The sequence below is a fragment of the Neovison vison genome, chromosome 12 (assembly GCF_020171115.1).
Source record: "Neovison vison isolate M4711 chromosome 12, ASM_NN_V1, whole genome shotgun sequence".
Taxonomy (NCBI): Eukaryota; Metazoa; Chordata; class Mammalia; order Carnivora; family Mustelidae; genus Neogale; species Neogale vison.
In genome coordinates, this window is record NC_058102.1 from 107,410,695 (window position 1) to 107,433,251 (window position 22,557).

General features: G+C 55.8%; 2 protein-coding genes across 3 annotated transcripts in view; one reads left to right on the forward strand and one right to left on the reverse strand.

Annotated features, from left to right (window-relative positions):
- The window catches only part of CACNA2D4 (calcium voltage-gated channel auxiliary subunit alpha2delta 4), a 106,741-nt gene that overhangs the window by 18,863 nt on the left and 65,321 nt on the right, over positions 1–22,557 (reverse strand). The window contains exon 25 of the mRNA XM_044228122.1: positions 21,605–21,671. Coding sequence (XP_044084057.1) covers positions 21,605–21,671 — 67 coding nt within the window. The remainder of the gene's footprint in view (positions 1–21,604; positions 21,672–22,557) is intronic.
- LRTM2 (leucine rich repeats and transmembrane domains 2) lies at positions 1,915–18,385 on the forward strand. Of its 2 annotated transcripts, none has more exons than XM_044228123.1 (6): positions 1,915–2,245; positions 8,742–8,925; positions 9,392–9,533; positions 12,234–12,824; positions 15,888–16,364; positions 17,294–18,385. In XM_044228123.1, exons 3-5 carry the CDS (start codon positions 9,467–9,469, stop codon positions 16,340–16,342), a joined length of 1,113 nt encoding a protein of 370 aa, XP_044084058.1. In that variant the 5' UTR covers positions 1,915–2,245; positions 8,742–8,925; positions 9,392–9,466; the 3' UTR covers positions 16,343–16,364; positions 17,294–18,385. The 2 variants fall into 2 exon arrangements, with proteins under 2 accessions (XP_044084058.1, XP_044084059.1); XM_044228124.1 differs by lacking the exon at positions 17,294–18,385 and adding an exon at positions 17,117–17,263.

Here is a 22,557-nt window from a genome sequence, read left to right on the forward strand (position 1 = left end):
GCTGCCCTAATAGCTCAGCCCAGAGACTGTTTAAGGGATCTAGAGCTGCGAGGCTAGGAGGGGCCTATCTCCTATGCCTACAAGCTGGGGAGCCAGCAGATGCTCAAGGTCACGGAGTGCCAGTAACCGAAGGGAGACCAGAGACCTCAATCATTCTACCTCCTTGTTCTACAGAACAGGAAAGCAAGGCCCAGGGCTGTCAGGTCCATTAACTAACTAATAGCTAGTTAATGAGCAACAGAGTCTAGACTCTGGGTCCCCTGATGCCTAGGCTTGGGCTGGTCCCTTCTCTCCCTCTTTCAGCTGACAAGAAGGCACTGGGGCGTGGGAGAGGCAGAGTCCCTCTTCCGGAACAGTTCCTAGTTTATGAAAGAAGATAAACCATACCATAGAAAGTGGCTTTACATCTTCTGGATAAGAATCACAAGGATGGCCCCAAGAAAGGCTATAGATGGGAGAAGGTCAAGTCTGTGGACCATCCAGGGAACCTTTGTAAACGAGCAGACTTTCTGGTTGGGTTTTTAAGAAGGGGGAGGCTACCCATGGGGAAGGAGGCTGTTCCAGACTCAGGGAAGGAGCTGGAGAAACAGAGAGGTCCGTTTAGAGGCAGGTGGGTACAGTTAGCTTGAAGGTAGGATGCACACTGTGTAGGTGAGAGGCATGGAATTCCCAGGAGGCAGAAGACCCGCTCTCTCTCCTCCTCCCTGCTGAGTCTGTCTTCATCAGAACAGACAGGAAGGAGGTGCAGGAGTGCCTGTGAGAGTCATCCTGAGTTGAGCGAGTTTTTCAACTTCCCCCTCCCCCGTTCCTGATCCTGATGACCGCCCTCCCCCACCCCTGCCAACACAAGTGAAATAGAAGAGGGATGCTGGGATATCCCTGACATATTGGTAACACACCGTGCCATCTTCTTGTCAGGGCGATTTTAAGAGACTCAAAGAAGGGTCACTTAGGGGGCTTGGTCATAGGCTGTGGTCTCTCTGGGACAAGTCCCTGGCTTCGCTCCTTTGCCTTTGGATCAGACACTTGTCATCTCTTGGAATATCAATTTCCCCAACTTCCTTGTCCTGACTGGTTAGGCTTCTGAATTCTTGAATACCAGTTTTTTCTTTTTTCCCTTCCATGCCTACCCCATCTAGATAAGAGGAAGAAGCCTAGAAAAGCCAAGCATGGTGTGTGGCGGGGCGGGGGCTTGCATTTAGTCCCCCTGCCCCCTCCCCCATCAGCCACCTGCAGCAGGCCCCTGAGCTTACAGCCGGTCTGCCCTGGCACTGTACTCCCCTAAGCAGCCCTGGTCTGGGGTTACTGAGGCTCACTGACCTGTGTGTGACCATGTGATTTCAGCTCCGTGTGGCTCAGGGCCCCTTTCTGGAGGACTGCTGGGCGGTGGGCTGCCTGCACACCCCTCCAGTTACCCTCTCTGGAATATATCACCAGGAAAGGGGTTCAGTTTTTCCTGCTCCCCAAGCAGGATGGAAGACACTTCCTTGCATCCCTCTGAACTGGAGACAGACCCCGCTTCCTAGGGGCCTCCTGCCGCCAGGGTCCTGCTCCTCTCTGCCAAAGGAAAGGGGAGAGAAGGGGGAGCCCAGAGTGGAGCAGTTGGTCAGGGCAGGGAGAGCTTGGAGGGGCACGGGGAAGGAAGATGGAGGTCCATGGGAAAACAGCTTTCAACAGCTTTCCCCTCTCTGGTTGGAAGCAATTCAGCCGCAGGAGCCTTTTTTTCCACTGAAATGCTCACATTTTAAGGGTGAGCGCTGCCCTCTGGCCAAGAGCGCCTCTGGTGTGTGTGTGTGCGTGTGTTGTGTGTGTGTGTGTGTGTGTGCGCGCGCGCGCGCGCCTGTGCGTGCGCCTGTGCCTGTGTGTGCTTCTGTCGCTGTCATCACAGATGTACCCCCAGCTGTCACTCCATTGCTCCGTCTCTTTGCTCCCGCACACAGCGCTCTCCTCCTCTCCCCCTTCTTCCCTCTCCTATCGTCTCCCTCTGTCCCTCCCTCTTTCCTTCTCAGTTTGTTATTGACCCAGCAGCCTGGTCCCCTTGGCAGCTGCGGCGGCAGGCATTCCTTCTCCCCCGTGCTTTGTGCTGCGCTCCAGGTCCCTGCTCCTGGCGGACTGGGGACTCAGTGCCTACTGCGCTCCGCTTGACAGGGCTGTCTGGATTTCTCCAGGAACCCCAGGAGGGTCTCCCTGGACGGATGGTTTAGAGCTACTTGATTTAAGGAGCTTGCGGTCAGGGTGAAGAAAGGTGAGTGCTGTTCGCTGGAGGGAAGGCATGAAGGGCCGGTGGGGGTGCAGGGTGGCCGGGACACGGGGAACGGGGCCCATCTTTGCTGGGTCTCCTGGCCTTGCACAGACAGCCACTGTTACCTCCTGCCTGGGAGCAGTTGCTGGGATTGGGGAAGTGCTCAGGACTGGACATCGGGGCAGCCCAAAGGTATAGGGCGCAGGGCTGCTCTGACCTCACAGTGTTGGGGAGGTGAGCTGGGGTTCCGCTGGGGCAGGGGAGGGGAGAAGAGAGCAGTGCCAGTGCCAGATGACAGGCCCGGGTGGCATAGAAACCAGTCCCCGCAGCACGGGGAGTGCCAGCCAAAAGCCCTGTGCCGTCTGCCTGCCCAGCTCAGCATTCACAGCCCGAGGAGCTTGTGTGCTATGGGAAAGGGGATGCTGGTGACAGAACTGGTTCAGAGCGTGGCTTGGGTGGGGGGTGGCAGGCTGGAGATCTGAGCTGTCTGAGGTATGGGAATAGACCTCGAGGGCCCAGCCTCTTTGCTGGATGCCCTCAGTGTGGAATTGTTGGCCTCCAGGCAGCTGTCCTTGGACAAGGGTGCAGAGGAACCCTTCCCTAGCTGGACATGGCCCCATGCAGCTGTGGGGGAAGGTTCCCTGGTGGGGGCGTGGCTGGGAGTGGACAAGGGAGAAAAGCCTTGTAGCTCTTCCTTGGCAAAGCCAGAGGCCCTGCTCCCAGCCCTCAGGGGGGCCAGGGGCAGGGGGTGGACCCCTGCTCATGAGAACTCACTCGGGGTGTCTCCCAGCTACACACCGGGTCCTCTATCTGTAAATGGGTTGGGAAGCCTTATGCCTCCTTGGTGGGAGTTGTGGACTCAGCCTTGGGGGAATGGGTGGTGTACAGCCCAGCCCTGCCCGCCTGGCATTCTGACCCACTGAGGCAGGGGCATCCTGAGCTGGAGTAGGAAAACTGCTCTCAGCAGCCCCAGGCCCATTTTGACAATGCAGAGAGGGTGGTCTAACCGGGGGTCCCAACCGCCCAGCTCAGTTCCAGGGGCTGCTTTGTCTTTTCTGTGAGCTAAGCTGTCTGAGTCGGCAGGGGGCAAGGGAGGGGGGATGGCGCGGGTGGCACCTGGCTGTCAGGGCGCATGGGGCATGGCTTTGGCATGACTCAGATTGACGCCCAGGAGCTTAGATAACTACATTGACGGGGAGGGGGGGAGGGAGGGAGGGAAGGGAGGCTGAGCACGTGGAGGGGGCGGGGGAAGTCCAGCAGGAGGGAAACCCGAAGCAGCTTCCTGCTCTTCCCACCCCACCTCCCCACTGCTACAGTCTCCAGCATTGCCAAAAGAGGGAGCCCAGGAAAGCCAGCCTGGGGGTGGCAGGAGAAGGAGGGACGTTTCTTAAGCAACCGATCTGGTTTCTTTGGGGTTTGGCTGGAAGCTGTGTCTGGGGCCTGGATGAGCAAATCTCGTTGCTATTTCCTTGGCACCAAAGCCAAGGAAGGGCCAGGTGGAGCTGCTTTGGGCAGGATGGGTAACATGGGCTAGAGGCAGGGGAGGGCCTTTATGTAATGTTGGGGTGTCTGGGGAGGAAGGGGTTGTAGTTCAGGCAGGCTCTCCCTTCTTGGGGTCTCTCTCCTTCTACCTCAGGTCAGGCCTCTTCTGCCCCCTGCCCAAGACCACGGCCTGAGCCCCTGGCCTGACCTCAGTGAGGACGCTTAGCTGATTCACAATGGAGAGGGGCTCCAGTGAGGAATGACTGGGGGCTTTTTGTTCGGATTCCCAGAAGATGTGTTTGGGATCAGGACTATTCAACAAGGAAGATCTGTTTAGGATCAGGACTATTCAACAAGGAAACCAGGAGGCAGGAAGCTTGGGGTGAGAATGGGATACGCTTTTTAAAACGAACCAGGAAGGTCAGCTGGTTCCAAGCACAGACAGAGAGATTTGATAAAAGCTGCTTCCTTGCTGCCTGGGCAGCGGGTCATGAGGGTGACAGGCAGGAAGAGGCTGAGCATGTTTCCTAGAAGGGCCCAGATGGCCAGACTGGAGGCAGCAGGTGGAGCGGTCACCCTGCGTGGTGTCCACCAAACAGGGCTCAGCTCAGGCCACCCTGCAGTCCAGGTCCCCCTCCCCCGTCTTGGGGCCTCTCACCGGCCTGTGACCTTCATCTGTCTGCAGAGGGAAGTGGGTGTGCAGGTGACCACGAAGGCCCTTTCTGCTTCTCAGTTCTGTGACTCTTGGATGCCGAGGGCATGCAGAAGCCTCGTCCTCAACTAGAGACCCTTGACTGAAGGGAGGTCCTGGTGGAGATGAATGGAGGAGCAAGCATGATGTCCGAGGAGTCAGGGAGCCCCAGGCTGAGGTTCAGCAGGCCTTAAGCGCTTGTGTGGTTTGGACACTGGACTTGGGATGACGGACATGACAGAATCCTCAGGGGAAGGGTGTGGACGCCAGGCTGGCAGTGGGTGTGTTGGAGGTTTCTAGCTGAGGTCTGAGCCAGCCTCACTTGGAGGACTAACCTCTGTCTGCAGGGGAAACCCCAAGGCACAGGAGCACAGAAAGGCCACCGCCCCATACCCTCTGGCCCAAGCACTCTGTGGGCTAGGGCTCTGGCAGGCTGCTCCTTGCCTGTCACCCGTGGGGCTGGGTTGGGGGGGGCTGCTCCCAGTCCCCAGGGGATGCTGCTGCACTCACTCCACACGGCAGGAGCACGCGGAGATTTCTGCTCTGACTGCTGCCTCCTGTTCCATCACTATCCTCCACCCCTGGCTTCCCTTCTCACCTCAGCACCTGACCCTCCCCCCAGAGGGGTTCTAGAAAGCCCCCTCCACGTCCTTTCCTAAGATCCTGGCCACTTGGGGCGTTTCCGCACTGCATCCTTGAGCTTACTGGAAGGAGGGGCCCTGGAGGGGGTACTGGGCTGGCGTCTCAGTCCAGTTCAGCTCAGCTGGCTTCTTCACCAGCAGGAGGGGCGTCAAAGCACCTGCTGCCAGATCCCCTGAGTCTGGGGGTAAGGACTTGCTGCGTAAACTGTGAAGTGCTCTACGAATGGAAGATCGCCTCTCCCGTGTCTGCCTTTCCTTTCCTACACCTGGAACCCCTGCCTGTGAGCAGAGCAGGAGCAGAATGGACCTGTTCTGCTCAAAGCAACTAACTCAGCTGTAGCTTTGTCCCCAGGCTGCTTGATCACAAAGCTATATTCATTCTTCCCTGGCTCAACCTGACACAAGTTACTTCGTTTCCTTTGCCTCAGTTTTCCCCAACTGCAAAACCTGACTGTTTTTCTGAGAACTAGGAACACTATAAACAGGTGTTTGTGGATGTGGTAGGTGCTTCTCCTCACAAAGGGGCTTTCTGAAGGAGGTTAATGTCAGTATCCTCCGCCCACACCCCCCCCATCACCCTTGCCCAGGTCATGGCCATTCCCTAGATGGAGCCTGGGGGAACGGACTGCATGGCCTCTCGGGAAGTGCCAGGGCCTGCCAGGAGAGAAGTCTTGTGCTTCTCAAACTTGAGTATGGGATCTTGTTAAAATTCAAATTCTAGCTGGGTGGGCCTGGGGCGGGGCCTGACAGTCGTATCTAAGGAATTCCTAAGAAAGGCCCACAGACCATATTGAGTAGCAAAGGATTCTCGGGGGTTCTCCCTTTGATTGCTTGTAGTTCCCCCGCCCCACTATGTCCCTGTTCTCTTAGCAAAGCCCAGCGAAGGAGGCCCAGTGCCCCGCCGGGGCCGGGCCCTTCTCTCCGGTGTCTCTGTCCCTGGGGCTGAGACAATGAGCGTGTGAGGAACAGGAGCAAGTTCAGCATCCAAGAGGCTGCGGGACATGGAGATCTTTCTGGCAGGGCCTCCCTGCTCTTTTCTGTCCCCTATTCCCATCCTGGGTGCAGGGACTTCCCTCTCAGACAGTATAAATTTACTCCAGCAGCCGGGCAGTGCCTGCAGCCACAGATGCACTCCTAATGTAGGTCATCCCCTTTCCTAATGAGGCTGGAGACTTCTGGGGGTGGGAAGGGCTCCTTGGGTTGGAAGTGTGTGTGTGGGCAAAGGGCCAAGGAGGCAGGAAGCACTGGGTTCTAGCCCCATATCTCCCTAAAGGTCACTTCCATGGTGCCCAAGGAGGCAGGGCCAGCTCAGTGGGGGGCACAGGTACCACTGCCCCACTCCCCACCCCTGGGGGGACTTTGTTTTCATCACATTTCTCTAGAGATGCTGGGGTCAATGGTGTCCTGTCACCTTGGAAGATGACACTTAGGGGTCTGCCTTGTGCTTGCTGGTCAGCCCCTAGGCTATGGGGTGACACTGAGGTCTGGGATGTGTGAGCGGGCTGGAAAAGGAGAAGCTGCTTGAAACAGAGGGGAACAGGCTCAGGTGGAAACAGGGCCTGGGCTTGGGCAAGAGGGATTCTCGGCCCCCTGTGTCCTTGCAAGAAGCTGGAAAGAGCAGGAGCAGAAGCTTGGCTTGGGTCTTCAGCAGCCCTCTGGGTCTGAGTATAGAGAATGTTCTGGAGTGGGGGCTACTTGTGAGGTTTTTGTTTAGACCTTACTTCTGGGTTGGAAATGTCCCCACATGTCTGTCTTCTGGGGGCTCTTGCTGATTGAGTGTTGGCATCTGAGGGGGAGCGCTGGAGGGCTGCCAGTGGGCATGCGTGTGTGCACGCGTGTGTGTGCGTGTGCGTATGTGCGTGTGAGCACGTGCCTAACTGCACAGCTCTCTGTGGGTGTGTGTCTGCACCATGTGCTGTGTTGGGTGCTCCAAGCACGTGTCTGGGAGCCTCCGTGCACCCTGCTCGGTGCACACATGAGCGTCTCCCCGTAAGGGCCATTGTCGGTGATGATCACCAGGGAGTGGACGAGCAGCCAGACTCAGACTTATTCTGATCTAGCATGTGACCTTGGGCAAATTGGTCATCCTCTCCATGCCTTGGATGGCCACTAACCTGCCTGATACTGTGATACTGTGTGGGTGCCAGGAGTTCTGGCTGTGAGGCTCCTGTGGGAGTTGGAGGCTCTTCCAAGGGTCAGGGCCTGAGGGACACAGAGAGGGTGGACACTGCTGTCCGGATGGAGGTCCAGGAAGGCTGTGTGTGCGAGCGTGTCCCACCATGAGCATCCCGTGATGGGCCATCTGCTCAGGAATAGGGAAGGAGTCCATGTGTGAGGCTGGTGGGACCAGGAAGGAGGTGTTACTTAGAACTCGTGCAAGCTGCGGTCCCCCTCCCCATGGAGAAGGGGAGCTGGGGCTTCCTCACAGCTATCATGGGCTCATGTCCAGGCTGGGCACGTTCTCCTGAATTATCTTCTAAGGTAATGTGTACTAAATATAGTAGATGTTAACTCTCCTCCCTTAATTAAATTGATCTGCACAGAGATTCTGCCCATGAAGTCTTACTGTCTTCACTTTCAGAGAGAAGATAACTGAGGCTCAGAGAGTTTACACGGTTTGCTAAGGCTGCCCAGCTAGGGAGTGGCAGGACCCGAAGGGAACCGGAGGCCTGTGGGCCGGGGCTGGCAAGAGCTGCTGGGGAAGACACTTGAGCTGCTCCCAGCCTCTCCTTCATGCCTCAGCCCAGGGCCTGGGACCCATCCAAGAGGCGGTGCAGGGCACCGGGCTCTTCCCCACACCCCACATGGGGGCCCAGTTGTTGTGACAGACTCTGCCAGCCCTTAGGAGGCCTGCACGGCCTGGAGCCCCCTATCTCCCAGTGGAAGAGGGGGAAAGAGATCAACCAAGACCACCTCCCCATCCCAGGCTGCCCTTGCTGGGAGCAAAGTTGAGCGTCCCGTGGGGGTTGCTGTGTTTTAAGTGGGGTTTGCCACCAGAGGTGGCTCGATTTGAGAGTGGGGGCTGGGGAGGCGCCGAGAGACACAGGAATGGCAGCAGGCCCCCAAATGCCCGAGGGAAACCCGCTTCACCGGATGCAAGATGTCAGAGCTGACTTAGCTTCCCAGCAGTCCCTCTACCTCCTCAGCTGCCTGCTTAACTCTGCCCCTGGCTCCTCCAGATTGTGGGGGGGAGAGTGCGGTGGTGTTGGGGGGGTTGTGTGTGAGAGCGGAGGCTGTGACCTGGATCACAGAGGGATGAGCAGGCCACCAGAAGAGTCAACCAGGAGCAGTGGGCTGATGGGATGCTGGCCCTTGGGAGAAGGAGGGGCTGGGCAGGGGGCAGAGCCTTCCCTTCCTGCACCCGTCCCCTTCCCCACCGTGTCCCTGCTTGCTGCAATGGTATCACTGTCCCCCTTTCCCATCCCTCCGATGGGGCTGGGAGAGCTGAGGCTCTGGCCTCTGTCTGAGGGCCTCAGCCATACCTAGAAGGAAATGGGTCCATGCCCCTCTTACTAGTCTTCGGGTTGGTGCAGGGCCGGTCCTGAGACCCTAGACAGGGTGACTACCCCTCTTTTGTCATCTGCAAGAGAAACCTGCTTCCTTGCCTCCCTGGGCCCCCTCCCAGCCCTCCTTCTGCTCTGAAAGCTCATCCTCTCCTTCCTGTCCCTGTCTCCTGCACGAACAGCTGCTGCAGCATGAACTCCCTGAGCTGATGAGTCTTATTATAGACCAGCGGGCGGAAGACAGAGCACTGCACCTCACCTCTCAGGCGAAGGTGGAGGGGAAGCGGGAGGCCAGCCCGGTGGCGGGAGCAGGGCCTGGGCCTCACGCCTGACACAGCAGCAGACTCTGCCTCCTCGGGGGCCATGGTAAGAGCGGCGTGGGGACCAGGAACATGGTTACCATGGCCTCACTCTGCTTACCTAGTAGATATGTCCCTCACTGTCCCACCTGTGACTTCGGGGAAACTCACAAAGGAGGCCCCATCACCCTGCAGAGCATTTTAGAGATAGCACACCAGAGAGGCCTCAAGGGAGGCCGGGGAGGGGACACCAGAGAGGCGGCTGCTAGGGAACTCCGCATCGCACAGGCAGAACTCAGCAGCATGCCACAGCCTGGAGCCTGCCCTCTTTGCCACCCCAGTCACCCAGGGAGGGGGATGGTTTCCTGGCTTCTCTGCCCCTCATTCTCCTCCTTCCCCCACTCAGGGAATCATAGCTGAGTAGAACGGGAGCAGGAATGACAAGGAGTGTAAAGAGACACCAAGCCCTCTCCTAACCCCTGGCCTGGAACGGGGCCTCAAGTGCTGTTCAGCTCTTTCTCTCTCTCTCTCAGGACTGACAGGTAGCGCGCACTGAGGGGCTCTTCTCTCCCCGGAGGTATAGAGCTGTGAGAGCCGTGGCGTTCACCATGCTGGCCCGGGGCGCTGGCCCTGAGCAGAGGACCAGGCCTGCCCTGCCATGGAGGCAGATCTCCTGTGAGTACAGTGGGGCAGGGGTGGGTGGGGGAGGAGGCAGCTTGGCATGCCGTGATGCCTGCCAGGCTGCAGGAAGCTCTGATCTTTCTGGGATGCCCAAGGCCTGAGAAGCCAGGGGTTACCCTCTACAGTCTTGCTCGTGGTACTGGCATCTGTGGCAGCCCAAGAAAGAGTTGCCATTGGGACCTTCGGTGGTTAAGTCAGGAGCTGGAGGCCATGATGGGTGGTTCTGCTGCTCTAGGTGGGGCCATTCCTGCGCCCAGGAAGTCCACCCCCACCCTCAGTAGTCTGGCTTGTGGGAGTCCTGCTGTTTTAATGGCGAGTCTCCCTCTTGTCTTCCATTGACTGGGTGAACCTAGAGGCTTCTGTCTCGGTCTTCTAGATCTGAAATGGAGAGAGCTCTTGGATTGTGGTGTTGGAAGGGCCATAGGGGCCTGCCTCCATACAGCCTTCCTTCTGTATACGGGGAAAATGGGATCGCCATTTCCCATAAGAAATCCTTGTAAGTTGTCAGGCTGAAAGAAGCTTGAGAATTCTCATCAGGAGAGGCAAAGTGTCCAGGTCAGTGAGGACTGGCCTGCCCAAGGCTACATGGTAAGAGGTAAGAAATGGTCCCGAGGGACATTTTTCTGCCTGACTTCTCCCTTTGCTCACTTGGCCTGGTGATACCGTGGCAGGACCAGAGCAGCCTGAATTATTCACCACGTGAGAGCGGCTGATCCCTGAGCCACTCAGATCCTGTTTCAACCTCATTCTAGAATCACTCAACACCTCGCAATACAGGATTATGTTTTCTTGTCACCAGAGCTTTTTCGTCACCCTGAATTCCTCAGGGGTGGGGGGAGTAATGGCTTCTGGTTATGACCCTTTTGTGAGGGAAGCTGGATGGATTGAATTATTTTCTGGGGAAAGTGAAGTCTGAAGAATGCTGATTTTCAGATGGCACAGTGGGGCAGGCTGACCTGGCAACAGAAGCGATCAGAGGGGTAAGAAGATGAGACGTAGCAGCAGGCCACCCCACGTGGCCAGGAAGGGTCACTGGTCAGCTCCCCTGCCCATGACTGTGCTTGTTCCTCTGGAGAATGAGGCTCAGGGGTCAGCCTTGCAGTCTGCCTCTCAGCTGTCACTGACCCCACAAGCATGGGGAGAGATAATCCCATACTGTTCCTTCAAGCTCTGTTCTTGGGGACACCAGACAACGAGACATTTACCGGACAGAGGCTCAAGACCATCCCATTCAGGCACTCAAGTCGGAGTGGCTGTTGGCTCTCTGAGTGGGATCACCTGGGCCATGAACTGGGCCTGATTCTCCATTGCTTCTCGGGCTAGGTTCTTTCCTCTGGACCTCTCTTTCAAAAAGAAAACAGCCACGCGGCTGCTTGCTTCCCCTCTGCACCCCTACCCTCAACTTGGAGCTATGCTAGGCTCAGACATGCCATGTGTGAAAGAGACAGAGCACAAAAGGGCCCTCCCACCCCTGCCCTTACAACCTCCCCTGCACTGTCAGATCTACATGAATCCCACATCCAAGATGGAGCCAGTAATTTGCCAGACCGGGTGCTGACTTGAAGAAGTTGAACTATTTTGAGCTCACCCATTCTCTCTTCCATAGCGAGCAAACTTCTATGAGACTCAGGAAGATGCTTGAGGGGAGATATACAGTCACTCTGAGAAAGTGCTGCTGGACAATGGAATGAGCTGCTCTCTTATAATTATTCTCTGAGAGGTCCCAGCCCTTCCCAGGCTAGACTCTGAGCTTGCTTACTCAGAGGGGTCCTGGGCAAAATATGGGCCCACAAAAGGAAAGCTGTTAATGGGTTCATCCTGCAGAAATGCTACCCCACAGCCCTGAGGGACAGGAGCCCAACCTAAGTGCATGGTTGGTTTTAGAATGAAAATAAATATGAAACTTCTCCTAGAATCTATGATTTGCAGTCATTTGTGCCCAAGTGTTCTTCAGCATGGAAATGGATTTGGGCATCTTATCCTTATCATTTCCACTGTGGTCTCCAGAGTGGGATCCTAGAGGGGCTGGGGTTCCTGGTCTTCATACTGTTACCAGTTCCCTTCTTGGATCTGGTAGCACATGGGAGGATGTAGGGGACAGGGGTGGGAGCACCCCTTTGTGCTCTCCCTCTTACACATACACATACGGTGCGTCTTAGCCCTGGGCAGCCCCAAGTTGGGGGTGGAGGTGCAGAGGGGAAGGAAGCAGCAATGTGGCTATTTTCTTTTGGAAAGAGGATCTTTCTCTGTGACACTGGGAGAGGAACAAGGGAGCAGGTTTCTTTGACACCCTTACACCCTTTATTTGGTCAACATCTATGGGATCAGTGGGGTCCAAGCTCCCAAGGAGATCAACCAGGGGAGGCCCTGTGAGCTGGGGCATCCTTGTGGAACAACACTGCTCGCCCTCTGGACTCAGGCCTGCCATTCTCCAGGATTGTACTCCACTCAACTGGTTTCTTTGCCAGATGAGCTGTGAGGCAAGGAGCTCTGCAGACACTGTGTGATGTCGAGTAATATAGATGGGCTTCAGCTTGTTAATTATCTTTTTATGTGGTCAGTGAGGATTTGTGCATTGATTGGGGCTCTGGCCAAAACAGATAAAGTCAAGAGGCCATTATGGTACAAATTAGAAAGGACGGTAACCCCCTGCCCATGGCTTTCTTTCCGCCTATCTGTCCCCCTTCCCTCCAGGGTTCACCTGCTGGATCACGCTGTATGCTGTGGACGCCCTCCCTGCCTGCCCCTTCTCCTGCAAGTGTGACAGCCGCAGTCTGGAGGTGGACTGTAGTGGCCTAGGCCTCACCATGGTGCCCCCAGACTTGCCTGCGGCCACCCGAACCCTCTTACTCTTGAACAATAAGCTGAGTGCCCTGCCAAGCTGGGCATTCGCCAATCTGTCCAGTCTGCAGCGGCTGGACCTATCCAACAACTTCCTGGACCAGCTGCCCCGGTCCATTTTTGGGGACCTGACGAATCTCACGGAGCTGCAGCTGCGCAACAACAGCATCAGGACCCTGGACAGGGACCTGCTGCAGCACTCGCCCCTGCTCCGCCACCTGGACCTGTCCATCAATGGGCTGGCGCAGCTGCCCCCTGGCCTTTTTGATGGACTCCCCGCTCTGCGCTCCCTGTCACTTCGCTCCAACCGTCTGCAGAACCTGGACCGGCTGACGTTTGAACCCCTCGCAAGTCTGCAGCTGCTGCAGATTGGGGACAACCCCTGGGAGTGTGACTGTAACCTGCGTGATTTCAAGCACTGGATGGAGTGGTTCTCCTACCGAGGTTAGTCCTGCCTGGGTTAAGGAATCGGGAGAATCAGCCCTGGCCCAACACTTTTCCTGGAGGCTGGGCGCTGACTCGGGTCCGAGGTCCAGGGAGAAGGGGTGGCCCTACCTCTCCTCTAGCTTTGGACTGGAAGAGTCTCAGCCTGGGCTCCAATCCATGGGCAGGGCAGAAAGGCTGGTGCTGCTTTCCCTCCCCCTTTACCGCTCCGCTTTCTTCTTTGTGTGCCCCTCCCAGCTCCTGGCCTCCTCCCTCTTCTTTTTCTTTCAGACTGACTCACTGTAACTTGATCTCACTTCTGTAGGTATTGTGAGGCAACTTAATAATTTTTCTCTGCATTCCACCAGGTATGCCTCTGGGCTTCCCTGGCATGGTAGGAGGAAGAAAAACCACCCTTGTGCCTCTGAATAATACAGCAATTTCTTAAATATCCTCAGTTTCAGGAGGGTGGAATATAATTTAAATCCACAAATAAAACCAAATTTTCGTTTTGATGATAATCTCAACGCTCTCTCCCAAGAAGTTTTATATTCACAGCTTTTAATAAGAAACCAAATGGCTTTAGTTTTACTCTTTCCCTTCCCTCTTTTGGGGAAAGTTCTAGAATGAGCTATAAAATGATAAGGAGGGCAAAGAAGTGAGTGTAGTGTTTAAAAGTGCCAGGTCTGGGTGTGATTTTCGGCTCTGTCCCTTATTAGCTGTGTGATCCTGAGAAACCTCTCTGTGGCAGTGTCCTCCTCTGTAAAATGGGTCAGATAACAGTTATCTGATAGAATTATTGTGAGAATTAAATAGCAATACATGTAAAGGTATCTTTTTTTTTCTTTTAAAGATTTTATTTATTTGTTAGAGAGAAAGAGAGAGAGCACAAGCAGGGGGAGCAGCAGGCAGAGGGAGAAGCAGTCTCCCTGGCAAACAAGGAACATGATGCGGGACTTGATCTCAGGACTCTGGGATCATGACCCGAGCCAAAGGCAGACACTTAACTGAATGAGCATCTGCCTGTAAAGTGTCTTGAAAAGTACTTAGCATAAAGCAAGTTGTCCATAAAACCTATTCAGTTGTTTGTTCGTTTGCTACTAGTAGTCATAACATAGAACGGATTTAGTAAGATAGAATTTGGTGCCCAGCACAAAGTAGATGCTCCCTGAGTATTTGCTGAATGAGTGAATCCACATGAAAAGAATACCAATCCTTTCCACCAGTCTTGCTCCTTTTGTTTTGTATCCAGCCACATTTGCACAATATTCTCCTGTGTTAGTTAATTAAACAATTTTACAGGGCCACTTGCGTGGCTCAGTCAGTTAAGCTACTGCCTTTGGCTCAGGTCATGATCGTGGGTCCTGGGATCGAGCCCCGAATTGGGGTCCCCGCTCAGTAGGAATCCTGCTTCTTCCCTCCTGCAGCTCCCCTCCTGGCTCATTCTCTCTCTCTCTATCATTTACTCTCTCACATAAATAAATAAAATCTTTTTAAAAAAATTTATAAACTGTAAAGTGCCATAAAATGTTGTCACTATGATAATTTTTCCCATTCTTGTGAGTCAGGAAATAGCAGTTAATACCTATATAGCTTCCAGTTTATAAATATCTTTTCATGTACATTGTCTATCCTAATCCTTATAACAGTTAATCGAGTTAGCCATTCTTCTTTTATGGCCATGAAAACCAAGACTCACATGCAATTAAATAAATTAAATTATTGGCGAGGATTCAACTCAGGTCTTTGAACAGGAAGTTGAGGTTGCTTCCATCTCAACACCCCACCCCTGCCTGTCTGAAGGGGACCCTTGGACACAATGTGCTGGCTGTGAGACTTGCCACGAGTCCCCTAGGCAGTCAGAGGCACAGGGGAACTAGAGGCCAAGGGTCTCAGCCCCATTTGTTATCCCTAGGCAACGTCCCTGTCTTTTTACATAGTCATCAGGAACTAAATTCTTAGCACCAAAGGGCCTGGAGTGGGAATGTCTATTTTTGGAACCTTTCAACAGTACAGTTGTTTTCAACCTTGCACTTCTTTAAAAAAAAAAAAAATTCTTGGGATGTTTTCATCAGCATCCCAGGAAAAACGTATCTATTATATGAGGAGACGGACGTACGGCAGCTGCTCGGGGAGAGGGAACTGGCAGTGAGGGGACGGCAGGAGCTATTTGGGAAGGGATCGTTTGCTGTCATCCAGATTTCACTGGAAGCTCATAGAGGGACAAACTCTGACTCTGACTTCCTAGGGGATTCTCCTGATCTGTTGCCTTTGTTCTGCATACACATTCTCTCCTGACTTCGCCAAGGCTCAGCCTGTGCACCACACCCCCTCATTGTCACCAGCCCCCCTCCTTGGCCCTTAGGGGTCTCAGGGTCCCCTCCCAAGATGCCACTGTGCTCAGAGATGCTGGGGTGCTGATGGGCTATGGGAATGCTCTCAAAGAGGGAAAGACAGACATTCTCACCTGACGTTTTTTCTCCCCATGCCAAAGAAATAATCTTGGGCCACCAAAAGCTTCCGTTTAGAAGGGTGGTGGCTGTGGCAGCGGCTTTTGACCTGTGCTTCCTGTGACAGGGAGGAGTGCCGGGGGGATGGGATACAGTGGGGAACAGCTCTCCAGATTTACAGATGGGCGGTGAGCAGGCAGACGGGGGGCGAGGAGAGGAGTACAGGACCTGTAGCCCCGGCAGGCCCTCGGCTCTCTCTTTTCGTGGCTGAGTCTTTCCGAGCATCGGCCTACACTGGCGGTACCGTACTCTCGTGGGGCAGTTGGACTCTGGGCAGAGCAGGCTGGACTGGAATGGTTGTGTGCTTCTCTAAAATGGGAATGACGGCGCTATCCATTTTCTATGGCTTCTTGTGCTGATGGAATGACCTGTTACGTGCACCTCACCGACTGTGGTCCTTGGCTTCATAAATGCTGGTTGTTCTCCTGCCTTCTCCTACTGCGGTGACTCCAGGACCGACTGCATTCCTGATTAACCTTCAGGGCCTTCTGCTTTGGGGCCCTGGGGATGGGGAGAGGGAGTCCAGGTTCCGGATACCTGGTCAGCCCCAGCTTTTTTTCTCCCCTGGCTGCAGGGGGGCGCCTGGACCAGCTGGCCTGCACCCTACCCAAGGAGCTGAGGGGGAAGGACATGCGCGCCGTCCCCATGGAGATGTTCAACTACTGCTCCCAGTTGGAGGACGAGAATAGCTCGGCTGGGCTGGGTATTCCGGGGCCGCCCTGCACCAAGGCCAGCCCTGAACCTGCTAAGCCCAAGCCAGGGGCTGAGCCGGAGCCTGAGCCTAGCACAGCCTGCCCCCAGAAGCAGCGGTATCGGCCGGTGAGCGTGAGGCGGGCCATCGGCACCGTGATCATCGCGGGGGTAGTCTGTGGCATCGTCTGCATCATGATGGTGGTGGCTGCTGCCTACGGCTGCATCTATGCCTCCCTCATGGCCAAGTACCACCGGGAGCTCAAGAAGCGGCAGCCCCTCATGGGGGACCCGGAGGGTGAGCACGAAGACCAGAAGCAGATCTCTTCTGTGGCATGAGAGCCCCGCCCCACTGGCCTAGGTAGGAAGGGCAGGGAGAGCACGTGGGGGATCCCTTCTGTAAGGGCTGGCCCTTCCCTCCACCTCCACTGGTGCCCCCAGCCCTCCAGAGAGCAAGGAGTGGTGTGGGGGGTCTCCATGCACTTCCAAGTCTCTGCAGAAGCTGCCCTTGTGTTCAAGGCTCCTGCCACCAAGTCTCTGAACAGCTGGGGATCTCCCTAAGCTTCTGGCTATGGCTCTGTGTGCAAGTGCAGGCTTCTGGACTCAGGGTTCCCCTGCTGTCCTTCCTGCCCTGGGGCAATCACAGCTGGGTGCCTCTCCCCTTTGGCCCATAGGTGTGGGGAGGAGGGGATGAGGGGGCCAAGGGGTCAATTCCCGTGACCCCCTTCTAAGCCAGGAAGATACTCTCAGCTGTCCTTCCGTGTCCAAGTTGAGTCCAGTTTTCAGCCGCTAGCTGTCACGTACGATCACACCAACCCCGGCATCTGGACCCAGCACTTAGAAACTCAGTTATGACACACTCCCTTGGCTGAAGCCATTGTGTCCCTCTGTCTGCTACAGGCCACACCAGCCCCACTGTTCCCAGCCTCACTCGTGTCCTCTCACACACCCCCGGCGTCACCAGTGCAATTACGCCGACTGGAAATCTCTCTCTTTCTCTGGCTGTCCGTCTCTCTCTCTCTCTCACACACACACACAGAATCACACGGAGATAGAGGTCATGACAACTTAGGGAGTGGTGACCTGTTTCCCTCTTGTGTCTCTGGCTGTCAGGCCACAGAACCTTTCGCTTGCTTCCTGCAACCTTCTCGAGTCAACAGGGGGGAGAAGCCCACACCAACAACACAAGGATCCTTTGAGAGTCTCTGAAGTGGGCCAGAGTGGTGCTGCTGGCTGAGCCTTCCTGTCACCATGGTAACCCTCTCACACCTCTCCTGCTGGGTTTTCCAGGGACACCAGCCCAGAGGCCTTGACGCTGCAGCATGTGTGGATGGCAGCCTCCAGAGAGCCCAGGCCCATCCCACTGGGCGTTTCTTCAGCGCTGTCTAAGGACATCATCACTGCCAGGCCCCATGGGGATACCCACCAATTCCACTCCTATAGCCTGCAGCCCAAGAACCATTGCTCTGTACCCCTCACCCCTCCATCTTCAGCAGATCCGGGCCTGGGACCTCGGGGTGGGGACTGGGTCACGACTGGTGGCATCTTGGGAATGCAGACGGCCTTAGCATAAGCTCGCTGCCAGGGCAGACCCCCAGCAGGCCCCAGGGGCAGGGAGAGGGCTGCAGGTTCTGCCCAGAGGCTGCAGGGGTGGGGTTCCTTCCCCAGGGTTTTGTGTGCTCAGTCTGGCTTCCTGGAGTCTTTAATTGCACCTGGGCTGGGCTCCAGACCAGAGCATGGGCTGGGGTCCTGTTTGTTACCTGCAGCCTACACCGAAGGGGCGGTAGGGGAGGAGATGGCTGTGCTGCTGTGCGGGACTTTGTGGGGCACGAGTGCCCTTGTGTAGGTTGGCCCTCTCCCTGTGAGTCTGATCACAGGTGAGGACTAGGTCTCCCCCTGCTGGACACCCGTTTTCCCACGGCTTACTGAGAGTGGGGAGGCATCAGGCTGCTTTCAGGCTCTAAGAGGGGGTCTTGCTGGTGGCCCCGGAAGAGGACTCCAGAACATGGAGGCCAAGAGTCTGAGGAGGGACAGGGCAGGACAGGGCAGGCCCACCTTGCCTTGCACGCCGCTCCCCCATCCTTTCACCTTATAGAGGATCGTGGTATGTGTGGGGGGCTGGGGGAGGGGCAGGGAATGCCTTTGAACATTGTGGGGGCGGAGCTCAGTGCAGGTGGCCTCCCTGGAGCTGGGGGCATAGTCTTCCTTCTTTTGGCTTTCCAGCTGATACCAGATCTAGGAATTTTCTAAAGGAAAAGGTGGGGAGGGGTGGGTATTGTCAACAGTGGTATCTTCGGCCTGAGATAGAAGATTTTTAAAGGCAAAATTATATTTCTGGTTCGTTGTTTCAGAAGAACAATAAAGACTGTATTTTCCTATGTACCTCCTGGTTTCCTTGGGTGGGGAGGGCATGTGGGCTCTGGGAGAGGGTCTTCCTGCCCCCTTGTCTCCCCAGGCAGCGGCCAGAAGCGCTGCAGGACCTCACCCTAATGTCCAGAGCTCCATAAGAAAGGTGGGAAACTCCTGCCTGAGGCCTCGCCTGGGGGCAGCACCATGTGTGTCCACGGGGAGCTCTGGATCTGAACGGGGTCTGTAGCTGAGTGGGGCAGGTGGCCCGTGGGCTGGCCTGGCGCTCTGAATTCGTGAGCCTCAGGCTGCTTTCACCGTGCAGCACTGCGGAGTGAAGGAGGGCTGGAGATCTGTCATTGCTCTGTCTCGAGCCAATGTACCCTGGCCATTGACAGACCAGCCGCTGGGGTAGGAAGGCGTGCGTTTGCCCAGAGGACCCAATGTGTAAGGGGAGGTTGGAGAAGGCTCCCTAGAAGCTGTTGATGCCGTTTCATTAGCCTTGGTTAGATCAGGGGTGTTGCTAACGTGAAGGAGAAACCCTATTTCGCTTACATTCTTCTTGCACCTTTAAGACTGGCTTTAGGGACAGGGAAATGACCTTTTGCACTGACAGATATGATCCCTGCAGGGCTCAGCAGGTGAGCTCTCAGAATTATGAATTGGAGGGCCGGGGGGTGGGGAGGCCAAGAGAGGAGATGGGCCAGAGAACAAGGTCTGGGTGGTTGTTTGTCTGCCCCAAGCCGGGGTGACTCACTTCCAGACCTGGACTGGCCTCTGGCTGACTGCACCCGGGCTCTATGGTTCATTAGCTTTCAGAGACCAAGAAGGAATTTTCTCCTTCCTAGGCGCTTTCCTCTGGATGACATCCCAGTGAGGCAGTAGCAAGCCTTAGGGAGAAGTGGGCCCTCCACGTCCCTTTCCTGGAGTTCAGCTGGACTCCTAGCAGAGCTGGGCTGCTTTGTCTTTCAGAGGTGGTGAGAAACTGTGGGGTGCTGCCCTAACAGGCATAGCGGACCTGAGAGTCTTCCCCAGACCCCACTGCAGAAGCAGGGACCAGGGTCCCTCAGCAGCCCGGCACAGGCCTGGGTAAGGCATAGGTGTGTCGTACATGTCACTGTTCTGAGTGTGGATGTCCAGGTCCAATTGCACGGAAGCAGACCCTGAGGAGAGGAGCGCTCGTGGACCCCCAGAGAGCAGGCTCTGCACTGAAGGGCTCAGGACAGGGGCACAAGTATATTGCACGCCACGTAGTAGAGGAACACACTTGCAGGTTATGCTGCCACCATCACTATGCTGGGCAGTACTCCCCAACTAGGTCTGCAGGGTATGGGAAATTGAAAATGGATCCTGGTCAAGAAGTTAGAGTCCTAGAAATTCTGCATAAACTGTTGGTAAATCACCTGCTTAGAGCTTAAAAGGACCCCTCCCCATTCAGCTGCCATTCTGGAGGAACCCGTATCATGACACACACATCTGGCATGTAGCTGACCCCTGTAGCTGGGCCGAGCGCCCTTCTCCTGCCTTCTCCCCTTGCTCAGTGCACAACCTCACCCCTGCAGCTCCCTTTTTAGCCACTAGTGCTCGCCCAGTCCAGGAGCCCCCAATGCACACAGTGCCCCCCACTTCCAAGGGATGAAGCTGCCAGGACAGCATACCAGCCACCTCTCTTGCTTTGAGATATAGGCTCATCTAGCTCCAGTATCAAGGAGGTTGAGCCATAGTCCACGGAGGGGAAATTACAAAAGGAAACACCCCGCCCCCCCTTCTACACACACAGAAGCTGAAGCATAAGGTCTCTAGTACCTCACTCTTTTCCTATCGTATCCACACACCCCAGAGCCTCAGAGCCATTGTCTGCAGTGAGTTAAACCAGAGGCACCAGGACACGGTTTCTATGGCAACCCCTGGAGGCTCTAATTCAGCTCTGAGTTAAAAATGATATCAAATAATTGGAGAGTGCCGGAGAGCACAGCCAGTGCCTGACCCCACGTCCCCTCTGGTTCCTAGACTCTCAGGTATGTGGGGTGCGGGGGAGGGAGAGGTTGCTGAGAGGGTCCACAGCACGGAGGAAGCAGGACAGAGGCACTTGGATGGGACCGGCGAACAGGCTCGAGGGAGACAAGTTTGGGTCCAGTTTTGGCCTAGCAGTGAGTCTGGAGTTAGCCCACTATGGCCTAAGTTTAAAAAGGCAGCTGAGATGGCACAAGTCCCCTCCTGAATGCTGGAGCAGTGCCTCCTGAAGGCGCCCCCAAGGTATTTTCTCTGGTGGAAAGTCAGGGTTGGAGGATCTCAGCTGGACCCCAGCCTGCTCCTCCTACCTCCTTTGCCCTGAACCCAGCCTGAGGGGACAAGGCTCACCTCTGCTCCCCAGCTGGAGAGTCCTTCCATGCGGCTTGGGGCCCCCAGGGAAGCAGGACCGGACCTGTGACGGCCGAAGCGTGAGTGCCCACTGAACTGCACAGCTTTGCAGAACCTAGCTGGGGCCGAGACACGGGGACTGAAGCCCGGCTAAGGAGGACTTCACCAGGCAGGCCTGACTGCACTCCAGCGAGGAGGCTTGGGCGCAAAGAACACTTTGAGGCACTGAGAAACCACCGAGTCTGGGCAGCTTGGGAGGGTCACTGGGCGCTCTCATCACGTTTGAGGCCAGTGGCAACAAGGGGTAGGAAGCTGGATCTTAAGGAAAGGCCACCTGAGCTCAAATTCTAGCTTCATTCATTATTAGCTGTGTGACTTCGGGCAAAGAATTTTTGTCTCGGTTTCCTTATCTGTAAAAAGGAGCCCAAAGTACCCATTTCGCCCTGAGGGCCGGATGAGGTGAGCGCAGGATGTGGTCTCTGTGGTGTCCTGCACACACTGAACACATGTCCCCGGCTCATCCTTACGGTCTGAGTCACGGGGCCGCCTCTGTGCGCAGTGGCTTTCTACACCTGGGGTGACGGGAGAGGGAAGCGGAGGTCCCGGTTGTAGTCTCTGTCCCGGGTGACCTGGAGCAAATCTCTTAAACTGTCTGAGCTTCATCTGACTGACTTCATAAATTCTTTTGGATCTCAAGACTTACGGTTTTATAAACGACATGGCTTGGGAAGGCTCCTTTCTCCCGCAGTCACACCATTCGGCTGGGAAAACCTCTGGCTGGAGGGCTGCGGCCCTTGCCAGCTACAGGCAGGGCCCTCCTGCTATTTCTCTGTGTTATTCCTGACCTTGACTCACAGTGCCCCTGACCGCCGTGGCGCAGAGGGCAGCTCCTACCTGCAGCGATGGCTGTCTTCTTGTCCACGGTCACGGCCACAGCTGTGCTGGCTGTCACTATCATGGGCTGGCCTGGACTTTCTGGGGAAACAAAAATTGCCAAGTCACTTTCTCAGTGCCCGGGGAAGAGCCAGGGGTTGCTTGGTGGGTGGGGAAGCTGAGGGCACACTGTGAATCCCAGGAGAGGGCATTTCTTGAGGAAGTGGGGGTGGGGGGGTGTTGGCGACACCCCTGCTGCGGTGGATCTGCAACTATCCCCCACTGGACTTTGCGGATCACCCCCGCGTGTCAGGTACTGCCCCGTCCTCACGCAGATCTGAACCTGCCAGATAATGCAGCGTGTCCACGTCCCTTGAACACTGTGGGTTTGCTCTGTCTTGGGGCAGCGACTGTCTGCCTCCCTTGAGCTCAGGGACCCTGCTGTGACCCGTCCTCTCCGCGCATGTTCCATCCAGAAGACTTGCACGGGTCAGATGATTCTTCCGAGCAGAAGGATAGGCTGCATTCCTGGACTCGTGGTGGCTGATCCTGGGCTGTCCTTCACCAGTCACATGAGTCAGGGTGACACTGACAGTCCCCCTAGAGGCCCGGGGCCAGGGCTGCACAGACACAGAAGGCTGGCAGGGCACTCCGTACATCCTGGTGGCCGGGGGCCGGCCTGCCAACACCACCCTGTTCTCAAGCCACGCCTTTCACAGGTGTTACAGATGGTGACTGCACTTCTGGGACACTGCCAGCCTCTTCAAGGGCAAGGGGCTTGCTTTGAGCTGCTCTGCACCCCCTCTTTTAGGAGAATCAGGCCACCATAGGGACAGAATTTAGGTGGCTGTGTTAGTTCGACATGAAAACAGAGATTTCTGGCTCAGTGGTGGTCTGGGCTAGTGTGTGACCTTGGGCTTTTTAATCTAAATCAGTCCAGGGACAAGGCTTCACTTTTCAAAGCATTCCTTTTG

Excerpts from the sequence above, each read along its gene's own strand:
- LRTM2 (XM_044228123.1), top strand. The coding sequence starts at position 9,467 with ATGCTGGCCCGGGGCGCTGGCCCTGAGCAGAGGACCAGGCCTGCCCTG. Across the intron at positions 9,534-12,233 it reads GCCATGGAGGCAGATCTCCT|GGTTCACCTGCTGGATCACG; the intron begins GTGAGTACAGTG and ends CCTTCCCTCCAG. Across the intron at positions 12,825-15,887 it reads GGAGTGGTTCTCCTACCGAG|GGGGGCGCCTGGACCAGCTG; the intron begins GTTAGTCCTGCC and ends CCCTGGCTGCAG.